Source organism: Solea senegalensis, linkage group LG2, assembly GCF_019176455.1.
Source record: "Solea senegalensis isolate Sse05_10M linkage group LG2, IFAPA_SoseM_1, whole genome shotgun sequence".
In the NCBI taxonomy this organism is placed as follows: Eukaryota; Metazoa; Chordata; class Actinopteri; order Pleuronectiformes; family Soleidae; genus Solea; species Solea senegalensis.
The window spans coordinates 23344607-23369140 of NC_058022.1; the positions used below are offsets into that span (position 1 = coordinate 23344607).

Consider the following 24534-nt stretch of genomic DNA (forward strand, 5'->3'; position numbering starts at 1 on the left):
GTGACATTAAGATAGAGGTTATGAGAGTGCATCAGATTTTTCTCGTAGCAGCTTGCTATCCTCCCCTCAGAGGCAGCAACACCAGAGCCTAAGGATCAACCAAGAATCCAGAGCCAGGTTAGCTCCAACTAGCTAACTGTGTAAGGAGGAACCTGAGCCGCAGACACCAGAAACACAGTCAACTATCTACAGTCTGTACAGTTTAGATTCAGGTTAACATGATGTTAGGGATGTCCATGCTTCTTAGCTTTCAGCTCTAGATGTGCATGCCTCTAACCCCTCATCTAACCTGGCATCGCATTTTACTAAAGTGCTTAACAAAGAAACACAGCAGCCATGCAGTCAAGAAGCCATCTTTGATATGTAGTCAACCTCTATCTGCCTCGACCATGTGATCTATACACACACACACACACACACTGTTGAAACCAGAAGTTTACATACACTATATAAAAAGACACATATGCTTGTTTTCTCACTGTTTAACATGAAATCAGACAATCACTTTTCCTGTTTTAGGTCCGTTAGGATTACCAAAATTATTTATATTTGCTAAATGCCAGAATAATGAGAGAAGGATTTTTTTAGCCAATTTTTTATTACTTTCTTCAAAGTCAGAAGTTTACATACACTAAGATTATTATGCCTCTAAACTATTTGGGAAAGCCCAAATGAAGATGTCATGTCTTGTACTGTAACATTTAGTAATTCATATATTAAAAGCAGGGAGAGTGATATCTGCACTGTACAGAGGTCTGGAAAACAACAGGGGTATTACCACACTGTATGTCGGAAAATAACTGAAGAAGCTTGGTTTAACATATGTGATGTACAGTGAACCACCACCAGCTCCAGGATGTGGAAAGAATTTTGCAGGAAAAATATAATCTGGTTCTTCATTACTCCTAAGGTTTCTACGTACACAACAAACATGTTGGAGTCGTTGTGTCAGTTGGTTTTAGTTCAGTGTCACTTCCTGTTTTCTGTTAGTTAGTTTTAGTTCAGTGTCATTTTCTGTTTTATGTTGTGAGTTAGTTTTATTTCAGTGTCACTTTATGTTTTCTGTTAGTTTTAGTTCAGTGTCACTTCCTGTTTTATTTTGGTAAGGGGTTTCTCTACTTCCTGTGAGCATCTTGTCTGTCTTGTTCCGTGTCTCGTCTGATTCCCTGATTGTGTTCACCTGGTGCTCATTACTCTCGCTCCCTACATATACTGCCTTCTCCCACTTTCAGTTGCCAGTGTGTGTATGTTGTCAGTGTCACGTCACGTTTTGAACTAAGAAATAGATATTTTGAAGTCAAGTGTTTGTTTGTTTCTCAGTTTAAAGTCTAGTTTAGCTTAGCGTTTAAGCTTTTTTCAGAGCTGTTCCAGCTCACCTTTTGTTTGTTGATTGAGGAGTTAATAAAGCTCTTTAAAACCTTTCTCCTGTTTCTGGTAGTGATGGGCAGATGAAGCCTCGTGAAGCCTTGAACCGTTCTATCCAACTGGTTCGAGAAAAGGTTTCATGTGCATACAAACTTTATTGACATTTAAACTGTTTGTGAGGCCTCTTGGTGCTATACAGTGATTTTGTATGGTTCATTCATTCATTCATTCATTTGTCTATTCTGTTTTGATTAATATGTGGGTAATGCTAATAGTGGTGTATTAGTAATTACTAATAATATATAATAATAATAATAATTATTATTATTATTGCTTACTTTACCAGTATCATTTCAGTCAATGATTAAATAAATCCAATAGGACATGAGATATTTGTTAAAAGTGTTACAGTGTTTTCAAAGGATGGGACAGAGATGGGACATCAGTTGTGCTTGTGACTATATTTGTTGTTGTTTTAAAACAACAATTTGTCTACAGTGGTGTGACTCGGCCGGTTTCTTTTCTTGGAGACAACCTCTCCAGCTTTTGAAAAAACTCTTTCACATGGTACTGAGGAGGCAGGGGTGCACAAGTATCCCACAGCAAGCCTGTATAGGCTTGGGTATATTTGCCTCCGCCTTTCCCAGTACTACAGAGGATCCTCAGTCCTGCCGATATCTGCCGGGTACCGTTGTGCTTCCACTGTGGCATCAGCAAAAACATTTGTTGTCTTTCTTGATTCGGATACCATGGCATCCAAAGGACCCCAGAGTTAGGTCATAACTCCAAAGTAGAATGTAAATCAAACCAAAAATACGGACCAGGTCTTTCAGCTCCAGAATCCTGTGAAGTGGAAGCTACAGGTGGCAGTGAGCGAGAACTAGACCCTATAATGTTTGCACATTCAGCTGTGAGCCGTTTGATGGCCTCCTCTGTCTTCATTGGACAGAAGAAGCCAAGTGTCTTAAATCTTGGGTCTAGCAGTGCTGCAAGAGACAGGATGCTCATACTCTGCACCTTGTATAGCTTCTCCCTCAGGAGCCTTATGAGGTGCTCTCCCAGTTCCCGAGCCACCGGTACTGCTACTTTTGAAGTCTCCACCTGGATCGTCTTCTCAATCATTTTGAGCAATGGCACCACTTTGGAGCCAGATACTTTTTTCTCTTCTGAGAGCTCAATTGTGGCCTCAAAAAAAGGAGAAACTACAGCCAGGCACTCACACACAATAGTGAAATCCTTTGAGGTCAGAACAGGAATGTCAGTTTTTAGCAGCCCCCACAGCAGCCCCCACAGGCTCCCTGAGCTCTGCGACTCGCTCCAACATCTGGAAGGTGCTGTTCCACCAAGTTTCGACCTCTTGGATGAGTTTCTTCTTGGGCATCCCCATCTGGTCTTGAACTTGGTCCAGCTTTTCCTTTAAAGATAAAAAAAGTAAATTTTACACATGTAGCGATGTAAAATAATGTGTAAACAAATGTGAAAATAATGTTACTCACTTTGGCAGATATATATCTATGTCACTCACAAACCAACAAATCACCAACACAAACCCACAAAGTATGAGCGGCTCCATTGTAGTCCTTATAGGTTCATGAATCCCGCCAATAATCAAACTTCCTGAACCAATACGCGCTCCACTAAAGACTTCTGGGATTTCTTGACACACGCTCCGAAGCATCGACACGGTACGACCCATCACTAGTTTCTGGTCTCGTGCCTTTGGGTCCAAGTTTTGTGAAAGTTCCTAACAACCCTCCTGACACTGACACTGTTTTGTATTGTATTTTGTTCTGTGTATTATGTGGAAAACTGTGCAAAACTGTTATGATTGTGTGTTGCAGGCGTTGGTGGCAGATTTTTCAGAATATAAAATCTAAAAATTAAATATTCCAACTAAAAGTAGCCTCCTGACTAAATTGGACTACGCATGATCACACTCTATTTACTGCAACTGCACTGCAAACTGTTATTTCAAAAAGAAAAGAAACAACGAAAACAAAAACTGATGATGGAAATATGACTATTCTAGTATAAGGACAAGCATTAAGAAATAGATAGATAATAAAAAAATAGATAATATTCATTTCGAATGTTAGGAGGTCATAATGTCCAGTTTGTTCTGTATTGTTCTGTGTAGCAGTGTAGCTCACAAAATAGTACCTGTGCTCCACTTTCTGTGATGAGAAGTAGCACATACAGAGAGGTGTGGTTTCTCCTTTTGGCCACAAGGTGGAGTATCCGCTAAAGTGAGCACTGCTTAGGAGTAAACAAGGCAAGCACATGTACTGTAGTGTTAAGCACAGTGTTGGGCAGACTATTGTGTAGCCCGCCCCTTTCCTTTTTTTTTTTGATTGACAGGTAAGTGGCAGGCTTGACTCAGAACTCCATGTGAGACGTGCTTGATTTATCCTGTTTCCATAGCGATAGCAGCAGCAGAGACATTTATAATAATACAATGTGTGGCGGGAGTGCGTGACAAAAGACCTGAAGCCGACTGTCACACACAATGCGAGAGACTTGAGAGCCCTGTAACTATCAACAATTTCAGTTAAGATGACCACTGCTGTACCAGTGCTGCTTAACTGTGAGGAGTTTTTGTTTGTTTATTGGTCTTGGTTTAGTTTTTGTGTTTAATCCCGTGACTTTACTCAAGTGTTTTAAAGTAAAGCTTATGTTGAAAGTTAAAATGTACAACCTTGTGTTACATTTTTGTTTATGTAAAGTTTAATTGTTTTTGCTTTGCCAAGAAAATGGGTAATCAAACAATTAAAATGTTTTTGTAAAAAATAATCCATTTGGATGTTAATTTTAAGAGATGTTATTATTATACTATTATTATATAGACACAACACACTGTAATTTCTGCATTCATTAAAGTAAATATCAGTAATAAAGTGATAATAAGAGGAAATGTGAATATTTGCATTGCATTGTGTTGCACACACCTACATTTTCCCCTTGTGCTCCAAAACCTAAAAGTTAGGGGCCACTCTGCTCCTAGTAAAAAATGTGTCTGGAGCCCTGAGATGTAACAAAAAAAGTGAAATGTTTATAGAAAAAGGATACAAAATGTAAAGTATAATTTCTTCTATTAGCTTTTCAATTTAAGTTTTCTGCCAAAAATAGTTAAACTGAAGGGGGGAGATGTAATGTCAAGTTATAGCCAATAGGTGGTGCACTGAATATATCATGTGGGGGGATGGAGGAAGTTGGGTAGAGGTTACAGAGTTACATCCTGACAGTTGTGTCCTTTAATACAGAGTAGTGGAGAGAGACTGGTGGGTGGAGTGGCTCAGTGGTTAAGACCAATGCCCTGTGTGCAAAAGACCTCACGGTCACAAGTTCACCTCCACCCCTGGCAGATTGTACTCAATTTCCTTGTAAGTTGCGTTGGATAAAAGGGTCTGCTGAATGACATGTAATGTAATATAATGGAGACACAGTACAGTCACCACATAATTCACAGTTTGATCGATGAAAACACACATACATTTAACCACAGACAACTGATGTTATTTGTGCCGTTTAGTTACATTAGGTCAAAGGTCACACTGGACACCTAAGACAATGTCATGTGGTAAAAAGCTATTACAAGTACTTTTGAATAACTTAACAACATATGCTTTACGTTGGAGTTGTGACAGTGACCCACTTTGTGACACAACACCATCGAAAAAAATCTACCATCGAAAACTCTCTTTGGTTGCGTTGCACTTCCTTTTGTGTAAGTGGAGTTTTCTCTTCACCCAGGGTTCGACACAGTTGTCAACCACAGAGCAGAGCTGCAGCTTCCTGTTTCTGGTAAGTGTACGTTTATCAAGAACGGCGGGGGTCATTTCAGAAAAGAGAATGTAGAAATTGTACACATGTATTAGTGATCTTCAAAACATTTGTGATATAAAAAATATCTGCGGGAGAATAATATAAAATGTTCAAAATAATCAGAAAACGGCTAAATGGTTTGCAAAGGTTTAGCAAATGTAAATGTAGCCCAATGAGAAAGAAGAAACTCGTGTTGTCTGGGAGGAAGTAGACTGAATTTACAACTGACTGAAGGAGGGTGCATGCGAAACAGTACATTTGTTTGAATTTTTGTCAGTATATGTAGTCAATCGCAGATGTTTCTATATTGTTTTTATTGACAAGAGCAACTTTTTATGTTGTATCCTCTGTGTAACTGAGCCACTTCCTGGAAGATGTATGTGGGTTGGGCTTTGTGTGGGTTTTCATGGACCTGCTTTTGTAACATGCACATAATTCATTAAAATTTATCATAGAAATATTTGTTGATTTCAACATTTACATGAACAGTTCACATAAGAGCACCACTGTCATAATGGCTCCTCTTTTCTCTGAACCTGTGGAGAATCAGGTTTCGTCCGTTGCTCTTGTTACTGTTGCTTCCTTATTTGGGTATGTATATATTCTTTGTTGAATATACTGAGTAAACAACAAGTGAAAGAAATATTACAGGGTTCTTATGGTCTTATGGTTAATGTTTACCTTGGTGACTCATGTCCTGCCGCTGTAAATGATTATTGGTTCACTGCAGCTTCAGGATGAAGGTGTGATTACAGCTTTTATTTATTTATTTGCCTCAAGCACATTACGCTTTCCCTATTTAGATATGGTTTTGTCTTGTATTAGAGCCTCTGACAACTAGTTGGCAGCAGGTTTTTGGTTATTTCGTGTTTAATGACAGAAATAATACATAAATTCCTATAACTAGTAATGTTTTAACAGTATGTTTTATATACAGTATATAGTATTTTCACAAAAAAATAATGTATAAACTAAATATTAACTTTTAAATATAATATTTAGGAACTAAATTTAAATTACATTTTAAGTTGATTCAAAATCAGTTAATTGTTAAAGTTAAAACTTAGTAGCACCAACACTGTGCATGTAATCAACTTTACCCTGGATAATACATATTATTTACATTAATACTATGTACAATGTGGGACCATACAGTGGTACATGTGGCTTGTTTCACGGTCCACACTTTTCTGTGTGGAGTTTGCATGTTCTCCCTGTGTGTGCATGGGTTGAACACTGTAACTTGCCCATCAGTGTCAGCTGGGATAGGCTCCAGCTCCCTGCAACCCTCGTGTGGAGGATAAAGTCAAACAACGTTAAAAAATATATATTTCTAACACAAACATGCTGCTGTTCTGTTGTATGAAATTATGTAATGTGACCCCTAACCCCTAACACCTTAGAGCAGTGGTTCCTACAGACTGGATCAGGACCCACACAGAGATTGTTTTTGATTTTGCAAAATGACCCTGCAGTTAAGATAGATGTGTATTTGGTTTGAATGACATGCTTAAAATGAGCCTGTAAATGATTTACTAAACATCTCTTTTGAAAATGATGCATGTACTAATTCAAAAATGACATTAGCTGTTACAGATATGGCTGCAAAAGTAGTTGCTAGACTGTGCACAAATTGAATGTCATCAGATTAAATGATGATTTGGGTCATGTCATTGGTGTAGTGCAGGGGTGTCAAACATACGGCCCGGGGGCCAGAACCGGCCCGCCAGAGGGTCCAATCCGGCCCACAGGATGATTTGTTAAAATTTGACACTAATCTAAACGTAATGTCAAATGCTCCAGATACCCGTGACTAAATGTTTGTGCCTTTATAGATCCAGTGTGCTGTGTAAATAGTAAATTTAGGCATGATATTGGTAAAATTGCACTTATTATTATTTCATATTTCTCAAGACATTTCATGTTTTGTAAAATTATCCTTCATTAAATGTAAAACAAAGGAGAAAAAACAAAGGAGTTCTTGTTGTTCACAGGTTATTATTCTATTATTTTTGCTATTTTTACTGGTCCGGCCCCCTTGAGATCAAATTGTGCTGTATGTGGCCCCAGAACAAAAATGAGTTTGACACCCCTGGTGTAGTGGGTGGCACTCTTCCCTTTGCAACAACCAGACCCAGGTTTGCAACCTGGTCGGGAACCAGAGCCTCTCTGCATGGAGTTTGCATGGGTTATCATCAGGTTATCTTCTTTCCTCCCATAGTCCAACATAGTCCAACACTTTTCCATTCATCCATTTTGGATGAAAAGTGGTTCCACCTATAGAAAGTTTGGTAAAACGTTATTCTCGTTGACATTTCAAACAAAAATGTTCTTCCTCAATGTTTTTGCTGATTTTCTATTTTATAATTATAGCCATATAAATATAACCTTGTTCCTCACGAGCTTCCTTGTCAGCCTGGCTCACAAATGACCCATCAGTTCACTGTTGTCCACCGCCTTTTATGGTGTCAACTGTGTCGAAGCAGTTTATGGTGTGTGTGTCAAGTGTGTGTGTATGTACAGGAAGCCATTCTCATTGTCAGTTAAAATACTCAACACATTATAAAAGTACAGGTCTGTCAGTGGGTGGATGTTTCACACATATGACATAACGCGATTATACGTAGCTCAGTGAGATTGTATGAAAGTCTGATGACGTTTGATGGTTTAGCACAAAGGGTTTGTAGTCGCTGTCATGAGCTACTTACTAAGGGTGAGTTGAGCTTAAACCCTTGCTTTTTGATGATGAGTTGGACATGGGCAGACTTAAATATGAGGTGGTATTATTAATGATCATGCAGCTTTTTGGATGTTGTCCTACAGGAGGGGTGTTTTTGCTTTTTGTCCTTTCCTTACAGATGTACAGAGATGTAACAAAGTAATGATGTTTTGCTGTACTTGGGTGCGTTTATTCTCAATTTGAGTTGTTATATTTCTAATAACATATTCCATATCCATAACAAATTGCATTTTATATTCAGTGTGTGAAGTGGGAAGAAAATAAGTGCTTCACTTATCTATATGAGGCGTGTATGTCAGTCTCTATTACTAAATCATTAAACACAACATTCTGAAATGTTTCAGTCAATAAAACATACCAGAAGATATTGACAACATTTATTTATTCAAATATTATTCCATATTAAAATCACTAAAAACTGGGGTTATGTTACACACTTTGCAACTTGTATATTTAGATTATTATTAACATTTCCAACAGACACTTACATTTCAAGCACACAGTCCATTGTATTTGGTGTCCTGTTATTATGCTGTACTACAGGACACAAATGTGGCAAGAAGTTAGTGAATATTACTAAACATTAGTGAGAAATTTTAAACACTTATATATATTGTTCTTGTTTAACAATAAAAATAAAAATTCACCCATACACCAGCATCTCGTGAGAAGTACTGGTGTGCAAATAACAGTGCTGGTACTCAAAATAGTAAAAATGAAGAAGTAGTACCGGCCCATTTCAGACTTGTATTCTTACCTTTCCCCTTCTCATCTTCATTTAAGAAATGTGGTACCTTATCATTGTTGGAATTATTGACTGTGGCTGAGACAAACAGCATTTTTAGTTTTATGTATCAACTCCCTTGTTTTTAAATGTGCTATATTGTACTTTTACTTGCAATACTTATGTATTAAATATTAGTAACTTAAAAGGTACGTTTTTAGTCAAGTGTGGTTTTCCAATACTCAATGTATTACCACTAGAGCCTTTTTTTCATGACTACATTATCTAGCACACTTTACTGTACTGTTGCACCTGCTTCTATAACATATTATCTGTTTCAAACTGGTCTTCAGCCTAACACACCTGAATAATAATGCCATGAAATTGAATACTGTGCCATGGAGAGTTATAGCGATCATTTTTTCTGACTTGAAAAAGCAGTTGGTGTATCAAAATGTAGTCTTGCTGCACTTTCTGCCAGTAACTCTGCAAAATATACTGACTGAATATTTCACTTTCACAACATGTAGTGATGGATGAGTATGACGCACCGTAAACAGAGCTGATATCTTGCTGCAATATCTTGTTGCTTCTTTCCAATGAACTGTTATTGCATTACTGCTTCAGGGCCACTGCACATTTCACATACTTCTTCATCTGGTAATCCAGGTCTAAAATATTTATCCTCATGGTATTTAAAAGCAGTAGTCAAATGTTAAAAGTCTTAAAAAAGCTGCTGAGTCGCCAGAGGATCTATGTTACAAATGACAAAAAAATGGTCATAGTCATAACTGCATTATAAGTGACAGAATGAGTCAATAAGTCAAGTGAGGTTGTTACATAGGCTCAAAGTGTGCAGATGTGTATTTAGCAAACACTGGTGATGTGAGACCAACAACACACTACATGTCTTTGAATCCACCCTTGTTTGTGAGGGGTGTTTAGAAATGGTGTGAATAAAACTTCACTGTAGACCTATTTCATACTCTAACACATGACTGAAGTGAGATTGATCAGGAAATTGCATTTTGAAGTCCCAGTTTGTATTCAGAGACCTGGAAAAATGGGATTTAGAATATTTGAGTGAGACTATTAAAGTAACCCCCCGAATTTAGTAATTTGGAACCATGTTAGTACAATATGAAAAAACTGTAAACTAAGCTAATGGCACCCCCTGCTGGAAACCTACCACAACTACATTTCTATTTCTATATATATATATATCTATATACTGGAACTGGAGCCAATCTTAGCTGCCATAGGGTGAAAACCAAGTCCATTACAGCGCCAACATACAGAGACAACCATGCACTCACACACCTTTGGTCAGTTTACATTCTCCAGTTAAGCTATATGCATGTTTTTGAACAGTTTTAGTTTAGATTCGTTTATTTTATTTGGGAAATCTCACAACAAAACACAGCAACAAAAATATCCAAGACAAAATGACCTGAAAAGATGCAGGAATCTGAGCACCACCACCTCCAGACATAAATGCCACACTGTCCCATTAATAATTACAAGTCACCACATTTTATTTGTTTTAAACAGATGAATTATACACATATTTGACTTGAAGACTACAGTCAATGCTCTGCACCCCCTCCCTTATCTATTTTTGAACAATCTCTCTGAACTGATAACGTTTGGAAGAAGCTGGAGAACCAAAGACAAAACTCCACACCCTTGGTCAAAAACACCTATAGTTGGTATAGATGATATGGTTCAGATTTGGTTTGTTGGTCCAACCAGGATTCAAACCAGTGACAAGTGAATCAACAGTGTTAGCCATCACGTAGTCCAGCTGAATAAATGTATGAAAATAAACTTTTTTTTGTCATTTTGGGTACCGTTAAGGTATTTATTTTAATGGGTAAATCAACCAACATGGTCCTGCATTTAAATCTTCACATTTTATTGTACTGATCCAAGATATTTTCCTTTTTTTGTCATCAGAAGATGAATCCCTGTGGGTTATTTCTTCTACTCCTGCTGATGAGTAGAAATGGTGAGCTTTCATATCCTTTATTGATATTTGTTTGAGTAGTTAATATAAATCCCAAAGGAGAAAGTTTCAAAATGATTGTTTAAGAGTTACATTTATAGACGTAATGTAAAGAAGGGGTAGTGCTTGTTAAGTTTACCCCTCTTTCCTCCTATCAGACTAAGTTCTTTATATTATTTATATTTTCCTGAAGATTTTTCTTTTAATTTGTCTTTTAATAATTTAGGTATATTTATTTTAGGCCATCATACCCTGAATAAAAACATTAGCATCAGAAAGCAAGACTGACTTGATGGATATTGAGTGTTGAATAAGTTTGTGTTTTTCTTGCAGGACTGTGTCAACAAGAGGAAGTCTGCTCCAAGTCAGTGATTAACTCCTGCAATGACTGTATCAGATCTGGACCATACTGCGTATGGTGTCAGCAGCTGGTGAGATTTACAGATTTACACTAAAATCAATTGTATATGTGTACTCTATATGCAGTACATCCATAGACATAGGTACCAGTCCTTTACCAGAAGCCTCGTGGGCCTAAGGGTTTTGTGCTCAGATGTTCTTCCTGGAATCTGCTTGAGCCTTACATCTTCTCATGTTTTTTCTTCTTGATGTTGCTGTCACTTCGGATTGATACATCGATCACTAGTGCCCTCTCCTGCTATTTATCCAGAACCACTTTGTCTGGTTGATTAGCCAGCACCTGGATCTTGGAGTCACATCTTCAGGAGTCACAGGATCCATCTTGATCCTGGTACCTCCAGTCCTTACTTGGCCCAAATGTTTCTGTACTCTATTCCAGCCATTTGGTTAGAGCGTTCCATGTATGCCTTCCCAGCCAGCATCTTACACCCTGCTGTGATGTGCTGCACTGTCTCAGGGCCGTCTTAACACAGTCTACACCTGCAGTCCTGCCTGGTGTGATAGATCCCAGCCTCTATTGATCTAGAGCTTAGGGCCTGCTCCTGTGCAAATATGATTAGCTCCTCTGTATTTTCTTTGAGTGCAGCCTCCTGGGACATGCCATGTCGGGGCTTGTCCTTCCATGTTTAGCCCTCTGGATCCTCCCTTTTACATGGTTTTCAGCTGCCTAAGGCATTCAATTAGGCATCATGGTATCTTATTACTGGCAGGGCATAGGTATTGATGGCTTGGATCTTGGTGTAGGTATTTGGCTGTGGCAGATCTCCTTGCAGCCTCTTCATGGATCCCATCAGCCCTAAGCAGAACAGCAGACAGGACAGAGCATCTCCTTGGTACGTCTCAGTGATGCTCATATGTGCAATAGGTTTTGAGTTGGCCTCTACAGACCTATCAAGTTCTGTTTGAAGGTCCTTGGAGTCCTGCTGATATTGTACAGCTCCAAGCAGGCCAATGTCCATGTATGTGGCATCAAGTCTTAGGCTTGCATATTGTCAATCCATGCAGTGCACATGTTGGTGTTCCTGGTCTTACAATCAACCCTTATTGGGTGTTTGGCTCCCCTGGTGTTACTGCCAATTCCTTTCTGGGCTCTGCTCATGTATTGAACAACATGCCGACTCATCTCCGCAGTGATGCCTTCCATGTTGTGCTGCGGCAGGTTGTTGGATGGAACTGTCCTCTTCTGGTGGTCCTTCATGATAAGGACAGTCTGCCCTTGTGTCAACCTTGTGTGTTCTGAGTGGGTCCCGGACATCATCAGCTGGTTCATCTGTGCAGCCAGGTGTTCATAGAGCAAAGTTAGCTTCTTAAGCCAGTAGGTGTGGATCATGTCCTGGTGCTGTCCAGTTCTTCATTTTGGACATTTTTATATCTACCATTATGATCTTCACTGGATCTTGTTCTGGGATGTAGATTTGCCCACTTAGCAACTTTGCCACTATATTTAGTCTCAGCTCTGTTATTATTTTACCCTCCCACTGAGTCTAGACCTTGATGGAGAATATCCTGTTTATTCTTTAGGCCTCTATCTCTTTCATCTACCTTCTATCTTCAGGCAAGCAGCGTGGGCTGTGAGCCTTTTCTTTTGAAGTATCTCGTGCCACAGGTATGGAGAGCTTGTTGTATTATCTAGGCAACTCTTTTTTTTCATACTTCCTCTCTGTAGATCAAATACATGGCTAACCTCTCTTCAACTAACAACAATCATTACTTGTTTGTGTTGTTTTTCGTTTGTGTAGAATTTCACCAAACCTGGTGAGCAGGAAGCAGCGCGCTGTGACACCAAAGCTCAGTTGATGGCGAGAGGCTGCACGGACATAGAGATCATCTCCCCCCGGAACACACAAACAATCATCACCAATAAACCACTGTCTAGTTCATTCACCCGGCAGGAGCCCGTACAGCTCAGTCCACAGAAGATCAGTCTGAAATTGAGACTTGGTCAGTGGAACCACTTCATAATCATGTCTCTTCACACCTGATGTCACTCTTTAATCGTCTTCTCTTTTGTGTTTGCAGGGCTTCCCACCACGTTCAGTGTTCATTTTAAAAGAGTTGAGGGTTACCCTGTTGATCTCTACTACCTGATGGACCTGTCTTACTCCATGAAAGACGACCTGGAAAATGTCAAAGGACTGGGGCAGAGTCTGTTTGCAGCTTTGAAAAAAATCACTGCTCACGCTCAAATTGGTAAGAAGACTGAACTCTTCATCTTTTATCTTATTCAAATTAATCTGTCTGAATTGGAAAAATACTGATGTATGTTAATTAGATTAGTATGTTGTCTGCCTCTGACCTGCACTGTCACTCAATTTCCTATCTGAGAAAATTGCAGAAAATGTTTCAAAAAGAATTAAAAGCAGAAAGAATTTGAAAGTTGCCAAAAATAAAGGAGATAGTGACCCAGAAAAGGTACAGAATGAGCTATTTAAAAAAGCTATTGATGTCATTGAACAAACCAATAAAATTAAAATTATGAGTGTGACTTCTGATCTAATAAAATGAAAACAGACATGGACATGTTGGAACAGATAGAACACACTCTAATACAAGGAAAAAATGCATATAAAAAGTATCATTACTGCACATAGTAATATTTGAACTATAAAATTGGCAGAATAATGAAGTACTTTTTCAAATTTAGATGAAATTTCAATGAATAAATGTTTGCTACCGAAATGGAAAAAATAAATAAAAGCTATTTTTATAACTCCAGGGTTTGGTGCCTTTGTTGATAAGACAGTCCTTCCTTACACGAACACCAATCCAGAGAAACTAAGGAGGCCATGCGACGACAATTACCAGCAGTGTCAGGCTGCCTTTGGTTATAGACATGTTTTGAGCTTGACATCAAAGGAGGAAGACTTCAAGACCAAAGTGAAACAGCAGTTCATCTCTGGGAACTTGGACTCTCCAGAGGGAAGCCTTGATGCAATAATGCAGGCTGCCGTGTGTGGGGTAAGAACTTCAATTGTGACTAAACCCCTAAACCACTTTTTTCAGGTGTAAACCAGTGTATACGGGTATCTAGAAATGTTATTTGTTGGGCCCCAGGCACATTTTGACAAATTGGTAGTGAAATTATGCATATTACAATAAAAAATCAGTATATCTTCTGCCTCTCTGGTCAAACACCAGCTACTGCAATCACATTTTCTGTGCCCTTTTCGGCACGGCACGTCACGTCACAGCATGGTTTAGGTTGGTTTTCTACAACAAAAATAGTACCTACTCAACATTAGCAGTGCTGTCGCTAAATACACCAGACTCCTGTGTTAAATATTGAGAGTTTAGAAATTTCCCTGGTAATTGTTGGAGATTAACCCACGTTTTTAGGATTGTTAAGTCTTTTTAACTGATCTACAGTTCGGCATTGTTCTGCTTGATTGTTGTGTCACACGTCTCTTCGTGTGACGGCACTCTGACCTATCAGTGGCTGGCATAGTACCTACAGCTCACTTGGAACCTCGCTAGTGCAGGTACTAAAAAATATACCTGGTACCAGGTACTATGCTAGTGGAAACGCAACTTAATTGTGCTGTGCTGTGCCGTGCTGGGTCAAGCCGGAGGAAACAGGCCATAAGTCCACTCTTGCATCACTGGTACACATTTTTGGCACCCTGCTGCTAATCACACACGGGGGTGAAAAAATTGTTGAATCGTAAAATAAACGGAGTGAAAATCAGTGATTGTCCCACACACTGTCCATTGTGCTGCACATCTACAGCTCGTTGTTTGTGACTCTGTTTATTTGCGCTTCTTTAGGAACCCCCAATTTTCTTTTTAAGGTTTCTTTACAGCATCTTCTTCTTATTTAGGGGTTACCAAAGTTGATCATCTGCCTCTGTCTTGTCTTATTCCTTGTTTGTGTCCTCTTCTGTTACACCTGTTACAACATCCTTTGTCCAATATAAACATCAACCCCCCTCTGCATGTGACCAAACCATCTCAACCTTGCCTTTCTTACTTTCAACCTGAGCTGTCCCTCAAATACACTCATCATGCTTTGTAGTAGTATTTTGTATTTGTAGTAGTCGAGTAGTAGTCTAAGCTTCATAGCATGGACTTTATTATTACCAATATGCTAGAATAGTGACCTTTGCGCTGAAATGGTGTGTCGCTGCTTCATAGAATAGCCAATAGGAGATGCCCTCACTCCATGAACTACACTGTGATTGGTCAAAGTCTCCAGGCATAGGCCAGATTTCCTCAATGCAGTAAACAGACTGTAGATGATGATGTTGTTGTTTAGGACAAAATAGGATGGAGGAACAGCAGCACTCGGCTGATTGTACTCACCACTGATGCTGGATTCCACATGGCTGGTGATGGAAAACTGGCAGGAATACTTGAACCCAATGATGAACAGTGCTACATGGAATCCAGTATTTATGGCAGGAGCAGTGAGATGGTGTGTATGGAATCACATGTTATGCTCTCCGAGGGCAAAGCTTTGTATTATTTATTCATTTCAAAAGGTTTTGGTTATCAAGTCAAATGATTATTTCATGGGTATTTTTGCTGTGTGAAGGACTACCCGTCTGTGGGACAACTGGCGAGGCAGTTGGAAAAGAACAATATTCAACCTATATTTGCTGTGACGAAAAATATGGAGGATGTGTATAAGGTAAATAAAAATCAACTACTCTGTTTACTGTTAAAAAAAAATACATTCTCACACTCACTGAAATTTAATGTCACACCATGTTCTCTCTCAGAAACTCTCTAAAATGATTCCAAAGTCGGAGGTGGGAGTTCTGTCAACAAATTCTGACAATGTGGTCAATCTCATTGTAAATGCCTACAATGTAAGTCACTCATCGAGCTGCATGTGATCAACACTTTTTTTCATTTGTATCTAATAATGGTCTCAAATATGTACTCCATGACAGCGACTTTCTTCCAGCGTTACTCTGACCCATGACACACTCCCTGACAATGTCAGAGTTGTCTATACTCCGATCTGCAGTAATCCAGGACCAGCAGGGGACGCCAAAGGGATTTGTAACAAGGTCCATGATGGAGACGAGGTCAGTTCTTTGGAATGTCTGCGTAGATTCTCGTACATCCAGGTCATCATTACCAGAATCAGAATAGGTATCAAAATCGATGTTTATTGGCAAGTACATTTACACATACAGGGAATTGGACTTGGTGTTTTGGTGCATTTAAATAGATGTTGGGGATCAACAGTTAGTGGCAATAATTTGATTGATAAAAATAAAAACAAATTTAAAACTATTCATTAAATATTTTAAAATTTTATCAGATCTGGGCACCACCCTGAAAACAGCGAAAAGACAATCATTCTATGCCTTTAAAATATATATATATAATAATAATAATAATATATATATATATATATATATAAATAAATAATAATTGTAATTGACTTTGACACAGTATTCATGTACAAAAGACACAGAGCTTTCCTAAAAAGTAACAATCAATTAAATCAAATGGCAAAATAAGTTCAGCATTTTGCAACACAAAGTTAATTGAGTGATCTAAGTCAATGAACATTTATTTATTTATTTATTTATTTACATGTTTATTTCGGTCATGACATTTAGATCACTCATCACACATCAGTGTAGTTAACATCATTAGCATAATGAACATTTTTCTCATTTGAACCTATAAATCTCATTTACTACAGCTAAAAATCACATGTTATATGCAACATACACGCAGCGTGTGTGTGTGTGTGTGTGCATGTGCGTGTTTGTGGTGTGTATGTTGCTACCCAGGGCCGGCTCTACCTAATGTTGTGCCCTAGGCGAGATTGTTCTCCGGTGCCCCACACACACACACACACAAATTACACCAGCCAAATGAACAATCACACATGTGTAATTTGAACAATAACAGCAAACAGCAAAAAATCACAACTTTCAAGTATTGACTTACAGCAACCACAAGAACAATCACAGCAGTTTAATTTGAACAACAACAACAAACTTTCAGGTAACTCTTTCCAGCGTGTCTTTCACTTCAACTAAAATTGTACACGTCTGGACTTCCTTGCAGCAAAAGCATCTATGGTATCATCAAATGACACCTAGAAAATAAAATGGCCTCATGGCGCCCCTCCAGCAGATGGCGCTCTAGGCGACCGCCTATATCGCCTATGCCAAGAGCCGGCCCTGTTGCTACCCATGTAGAGATTGTTATCGACTGGTATTGTTAACAATTGATAGCCCAGCTTCCAAGTTTTTTTTTGTCCCCCAACCATCTCTGGGTAGCTGGGAACTTGGAAGTGATGTCATTCCCAGCTCTGACATCTGAGTTTCAATGTAAATGGAACGAGCACTGTCATTTCCTGGGTTTCACGTCAAACCTTCATAACTGAAGAAGCCTCTTGGATTAGAGATGAACTATCCCTGCTAGAAACACCAGCATAGAGCAGCATTTGTTGTGTTTTGGTAATAGACCAGCATCATGTTGGTCTATGCTGGACCAAACTTATGTCGTGTTGGGAAGTTAACCTAAATAAAATACAGACACATCAAGGTAATTACAAGTTACAGTATGCTCATTACATAATGACAGAAACCACAATTCTTCCCCAGTCTTCATCTGTATATATGTGTTAGATTAAAAAAAAAACGTATGTCTTATATCTAATTTTGTTTGACTCCTCCTTCCAGATCTCTTTTAATGTCACTGTGACAGCACACTCTTGTATGGAGAGCCAGTCTTTCACTATCAGTCCACTGGGCATTAAAGACACATTGACAGTGAGCTTGTCGACGAACTGTGAGTGTTTGTGTGAGGACCCCAATGACAAAAAACACTCTCACTGTAGGATGAATGGGAGAGTCAGCTGTGGTATTTGCAGGTAAGAAAGTGCAGGTTGCACTGTTATCTCAATGGCAAAGCTTTTATTCTTTTATAGGTTAGAAGACTGATTTTAACTTAACTTTGTGTTCATTAAGCCCTCCTTCAGTGTTCGTGGCTTAATGTAAATTGTATGTGTATATGTGTATTTTAACTGCTTTTATATTAACACAAAAACAGAAGTCACTTGGTTTATACTACTACTATACTGTACTGCACAATAGATCCCATATATCTCCCTGTGTCAGTTAGTGAAATTAACACACTTTGCAGCATATGTAGATATACATTTCTTTCATTGTGCAAAAATAAACAAACGGGCTGCACCAAAGGAAAATTTTAATAATTGATTAATCTCTTGATTATTTCCTGATAAATTGTTTGGTCCAGAAAATGTGTTGTATGTATGTATCTATGTTTGTTTGTATGTAGGTAGGTATGTTTGTATGTGTCTTTGTATGTATGTATGTATCTATGTATGTATGTATGTTTGTATTTATGTTTGTTTGTATGTAGGTATGTTTGTATGTATGTGTGAATGTTTAGTATGTATGTATGTACTGTATGTATGTATGTGTGTATGTATGTTTGTATGTATGTACGTGTGTCTGTATGTATGTGTTTATGTATGTTTGTGTATGTATCTGTGTTGTATGTATGTATGTGTTTATGTATGTTTGTATGTATGTGTGTGTATGTATCTATGTTGTATGTATGTATGTGTTTATGTATGTATGTATGTGTGTTTATGTATGTTTGTATATGTATCTGTGTTGTATGTATGTGTGTTTATATGTTTGTATGTATGTGTGTATGTATCTGTGTTGTATGTATGTATGTGTTTATGTATGTTTGTATGTATGTGTGTGTATGTATCTATGTTTTATGTATGTATGTATGTGTTTATGTATGTATGTGTGTGTATGTATGTGTGTATGTATGTATGTATGTATGTGTGTGTATGTCTGTATGTATGTATGTGTGTGTGTATGTGTGTATGTATGTGTTTATGTGTATTTGTATGTATGTATGTATGTATGTATGTCTGTGTATGTATGTATGTACTGTATGTATGTGTTTATGTATGTTTGTATGTATGTATTTATGTGTGTGTGTATGTGTGTGTATGTATGTGTTTATGTATATTTGTATGTGTGTATGTGTGTGTATGTATGTATTTGTTTATGTATGTGTGTATATGTGTATGTGTGTGTATGTATGTGTTTATGTATATTTGTATGTGTGTATGTGTGTATGTATGTATGTATTGTATGTGTGTGTATGTATGTGTGTGTATGTATGTTTGTGTATGTATGTGTGTGTATGTATGTTTGTATGTATGTGTGTGTATGTATGTTAAAGGTTCACTACTCAAAGAGGCTGGCTGCCCTTTCTTACACTTACATTATTTCTGCTATTTCTCTTCACTTGTGACAGATTTTAGATGTATTTATTCATTTATTTGCGTCCTTGTTCAGCTGTAATGAAGGCCACGTTGGTCAGTTCTGCGAGTGTGCCGTCGGTGAGAAAGGCGGCCAATCCCTAAGGTCAACCTGTCAGAGGCAAAACGGCACAGAATGCGAGGGTCGAGGAGACTGTGTCTGTGGTCGATGCCGGTGCCACACCACAGAGAGTGGGAAAAGTTACCATGGTGACTTTTGCGAGTGTGATGATGAGCACTGTGAAAAGTACAAGAATAAGCTGTGTGGAGGTACAGTTTTACTTATTTCATGATTGTATTCATCATAAAGTGTACTTCAAACGTTATTTTCTGATAACTTTGATAGTCTATATTTCACGCTGCGAGGTGTAGGCAAAAAAATAATAATTTTTTAGAATATTTTTGTTTAGTTTGTTTTGTTTAGTTATTTAACCTTTATTTAACCAGCACAGTTACATACAAACAAAATACAACAGTGTTACAGAGTTTGACTTTTGGCTGCATTTAACAGTTCGACAGCTCGAGTTGACTGCCTGACGTCGCTTCCAGGCTCACATTATTTAAGTGTTCACTCTTTCTCTTTCTCTCTATAATGTACAGTATTGGGCTTTCTGTGTCCAACATGTAACTATACAATGTGCCCAGAGATAATATGATTTGATTTAGGACAATACAAATATTTTATTTGAATTAAATGTAAATAAAAAAGGTACTCACATAAGACAAGGTTACAGTGGCCTGTAAGTGTCAAACAATATTACAAAGTGTGAAACATAGAGACAAATTTACATTTTAGAAAAGAAAATGCTCAACATTTTGTTTGGGGATTTGTAAGGGTTTCACGTTTTGTAAATTTGAATCCCTTTAATCAGCAACATAGCAATTTAATCTTACAACTCCCAATGTCTGTTGTGGTCTGTATTTACAGCATATATATTACAGCATGATGTAAAATCACTTTACACACATTCATAATGTGCATCTACATATATATGTAGCTCTATCTCCATCATATCCATTCACATGCTGCTGACACAGCCACCATGAGCAATTTTGCTTTATGTGTCTTGCCCAGGGGAAATGCACTAAAATGCAAATTGTTTAGGAAGACGTCTGCTGTCAGAAAATATAAAAGCTAAAGTTGCTTGTAGTGAAATGCAACTCAGATGTGTAGGTAAAAGTCTCACCTCCATTTCTCTTATCTCACAGGTAATGGGAGGTGCATATGTGGCAAGTGTAACTGCGGTTCGGGCTTTGAGGGCTCGGCCTGTCAGTGCGCGGTGTCTGACGTAGGCTGTCGTACGCTGAACAACTCCGTGTGCTTCGGCCGAGGAACCTGCAAATGTAACCGCTGTCAGTGTAAGGAGGGATACCAGCGGCCACACTGCCAGCAGTGCCTTGGCTGCCCTGACCCATGCCAGACCAAGCTGTAAGACTCCAAACTCTTAAGTAACTCTTTTACTTAAAAGCAATATTTATTTTTTTCCCCTTTATTTATATTATTTGTTTGGTGATTAACATTTTATCAGATTTAAGGTGATATGCACCAATACAGGTGCGAAAATATGCAGAATTGACTGTAGGTTTGAATGTGAGAGTTTCTGGTTGTTCCTCTCTGTGTTTTGGCAACCTGAGATGGACTGGCAACCTGTCCAGGGTGAATTCCCCCTTTCACCCTCGGATTGGATCCAGCAGCTTCCGCAAGTCAAACATGGAGGATAAAGCGGTGGACAATGAGTGAATGAACGAATGCACAAATACTTGGATAGATTTAAAGACATAAGAGACAGATGTACATAATTATACAATATGAAACAAAGGGAAAAGACAAAAGCAAGATTAAAAAACAACAATAATTCAAATTAAAATAAGAGGCTGTGTTGCAATAACATGTTCTGTCAGAAGAAGATTATAGCAGCTAATAAGAGATGGCACATGAGCAGTTGTCTAGCACATGTTTAGTATTGACATGTAAATACAACACATATTTGACATCATTTTGCTGTCTGAGAGCAATCGCCACTGCTCAAAACCCACCTGTTCCGACTGGCCTTCCCCTCATGATCCACATTACCCATCTGTTTTTATTTTCTTCTTTCTATTTCTGATCTTTAGTTTATATCTTGTTTTGTTGTCTTGCTGGTTTATGTTGAGATCTCAAGTCTTGACTCGTTTCAGGAACTGCATTGAATGCCTTGGATTTGAATCCGGCCCTTTTAAAAAGAACTGCACTGTGGCATGCAGCCAGAGTATTTATCATGAGATGGTGGACCACTTCCTGTTAACAAGCAAACCATGTCAGCAGAAGGACTCGGAGGGCTGCTGGGTTACTTTTAAGCTTGAACAACTGGTTGGAGAGGATAACTACAAGGCTGAGATTCTGAAACAGCGAGGTAAGCTTCCGATGAAACAAGCTGTCTCAAGTCTCACGCCTCAAGCACGACAGTCACGCTTTTCGGTCTTTTGTCGCGCACTCCTGCCTCACATTGTATTTCTAATGCTGAAAAAAAATGACATCACACGTGGCCCTACTCCTCTTCTGTAAATGACTGAAATTGCAATTAAGGTAACTTTAAAAAACTGTTGAGGCCCTTTTAACTCATTTATCTCTCCTCCCAGTCTGTCCAGAGCCACCCAGCGTCATTGCTATAATCGGAGGCTCCATAGCAGCAGTGGCTCTTATTGGCATCATGCTGCTGATGCTCATCAAGTTATTAATCTACATGAGAGACCTGAAAGAGTTCCGAAAGTTTGAAAATGAAAAGAAAAAATCCAGATGGGCAGAGGTGAGATCATTTCTGTTTTTTTATCATCATGTTTAGATTGTTGTAACAAAGTATTGTATAGTTTTATTCTATAAAAAGTCCTGATGCAGAATGATGGACAGAGGGACACCTAAAAATGTCCCTCTGCATACTTGTTGCTGGTTTTTCCATGGCTGGACACAATTGTTTAAGGGCAACTTTTACATAAAATAAAAATACCATGATTTAATCCCATACTAGTAGAATCAGTGGCAAGTGGAAATTGGCCGTAGTTTTCATGAAGTTGTTTCACCTCTCATCCAAGAGGCTTCTTAGGTTTTGAAAGTTTGAGGCGAAACCCAGGATTTTAACCTCTGTGAAAGTGGGCAGTGGTCACTGTAACTCCTACCCTGTCCCCTAAGGTTAAATAACCTCTTTAGCAATTAGCATGTCCACGTGGGACCCATAAGGACTGAAAATATGGGTCCCAAGTGAGTTTGTCCATGCTGGTCCCACCTGTTTGCCCACTTCATACCCTGTCCAGGCTACCTGAGTATGAATGGTCTGTATTTATCACTTTTCTAGTCTTGATGACCACTCAAAGCTGCTTTACACTACAGCTTTTGCCATTCACCCATTCACTCACACTTTCAGACAGCACATCTATGAGCATCTCATTTTCATCTTTCATCCCCATTCACACGTTGCCGTCAGGAGCAGACATGTAAAGACGGCTAATGGGCAAATTATGCAGGTCCCATATGGTTTCAGTAACATTGGCCCCACATGAGAAGCTCAAGGGGCAAACGGGTGGGGTCACCATGGAAACCACAGACAAACCGGCTTGGGACCAATATTGTCAGTCCAAATGTAACCCTTATGGGGCCAACATGGAGATACTGGTAGGGTAGGGTGTCAACATTGTCCAACGTTTGTTTCACGCTGAATTTCACTCATGAAAACAAACTAAATGTAAGGTTTTTGTGTTACCAGGCTGACAACCCACTGTTCAAGAACGCCACTACCACTGTGGCTAACCCCACTTTCACTGGAGAGTGAAAGCCTCCACTGCAGCACAGCCATCAATCTGCACAGCTCTGTTCATTTGCTTGACAACAGAAGCCGTCTCTGATTGCCTTATTTATGTGACTGAATTTGCGTTGTACTATACACACAGGGACATTATCCGCATATTTAAGAAGCATGAGTAATCCATTTTTTATTTACTCTTTCTATGATGATTTTATATGAAATTATATTTAATCTTTTCAAATGAAATCTTTCAGGTTCATGTAAATGAACTAGCTACTCCTTTGCACCTCCTCTGGACTCTGTTTACATCCTTCGACCTGGGTCACACTTTTTCTTACAATTACTGCACGAGGAGTTTCTAATGTCCTCGTATTCTCTGAGCAATGACTTGTACATGTGTTTGTACCAACTGACTTTTTGTCTCTTTTGACCAAGAGGAACTGGATTTGAAGGTGTGTGCTACAGCGAGATGGTTCACATGGACCACCACAGAAATGGGTGGATGATGAAATGCATGCAATTGATGACATTGAAGACTTTGACCAATCACAGAACAGTTTAGAGAGAGAGCATTCCTATTGATGTTTTACTAAATCTACTCTAATCTAATCTAATCTACTGCAGACACACGTAGTGAGGACAATATCCAAAATAAGGGACTACAGGCAGGCTTAATGCAATGACGACACAGAAGCGATGTCGAGCAGCTTTTTGATCTACGTTCCTTTTTTTCGACTCATATTCAGTCTGACATGAGATTGAGATGCAGAATGATAGTATTTTTGATGTGCGATTGAGTGTCCAGCAATCCTGCTTACTGCAGCTTTAATTTCACTTCTCTTTTTTCATATCAAAATGGTAGTTACGGTTTCTCATGTGCGATATTGCTGATTACCGTAAGTTAAGTATCATAATCAGCTTCACTTTGCATACAATGGAACACTTTGTGTCTGAGTATGTCTGTATACAGTAAGTGAAGGCAGTGCATTTTGAAAGGTTTAATAAAAACAATAAAATAATAATGATAATAACAATAAAAACTTGTTTTAATTGTTTTCTCTCATGTTCCTCCTTGTTTCCAAGTATACTGTGGCAAATACTATTAAGACACTAATGCAGTCTGATCCATGTTGAAATCTGCAGTCAGGAAATCATCTTTACAGCAAAGTAAAATAAATATGTTTCATTTCAATGTATGTTTTTCTTGTGCAAAAATCAGAAAATACAAACATAGTGGCCTTGATGTGTAGCTTACGAACACTCTTGAAAGGCAACTGTTTCCTGGCCCACTGGTTCATAATCCGTCCCAGTATGACTGACTGCCCTCACATAGTATAGTATAGAAATTTAGAAACTTAATTGCTTGTATGATTGTGACAACCACTCTCCTTGTTGGTCAAA

At 38.5% G+C, this 24534-nt stretch overlaps 1 protein-coding gene across 2 annotated transcripts; it reads left to right on the plus strand.

The window, feature by feature from the left end:
* The first annotated feature begins 4917 nt into the window (after positions 1–4917).
* itgb2 (integrin, beta 2) lies at positions 4918–24325 on the plus strand. 2 transcript variants are annotated; one of them, XM_044019426.1, is made up of 16 exons: positions 4918–5166; positions 10608–10659; positions 10990–11087; positions 12816–13017; positions 13096–13266; positions 13793–14034; positions 15329–15487; positions 15608–15703; positions 15795–15884; positions 15969–16106; positions 17727–17917; positions 19395–19627; positions 20567–20786; positions 21536–21750; positions 21977–22143; positions 23095–24325. In XM_044019426.1, exons 1-16 carry the CDS (start codon positions 4933–4935, stop codon positions 23158–23160), a joined length of 2574 nt encoding a protein of 857 aa, XP_043875361.1. In that variant the 5' UTR covers positions 4918–4932; the 3' UTR covers positions 23161–24325. The 2 variants fall into 2 exon arrangements, with proteins under 2 accessions (XP_043875361.1, XP_043875362.1); XM_044019427.1 differs by lacking the exon at positions 4918–5166 and adding an exon at positions 7868–7900.
* The last annotated feature ends 209 nt before the right edge of the window (positions 24326–24534 follow it).

Bases quoted from the DNA above. Each gene is read 5' to 3' on its own strand.
- itgb2 (XM_044019426.1), top strand. From the start codon at position 4,933: ATGTCATGTGGTAAAAAGCTATTACAAGTACTTTTGAATAACTTAACA. The intron at 15,488-15,607 runs GTGTGTATGGAA...TGCTGTGTGAAG, and splicing joins ATGGCAGGAGCAGTGAGATG to GACTACCCGTCTGTGGGACA. The intron at 22,144-23,094 runs GTGAGATCATTT...TTGTGTTACCAG, and splicing joins AAAAATCCAGATGGGCAGAG to GCTGACAACCCACTGTTCAA.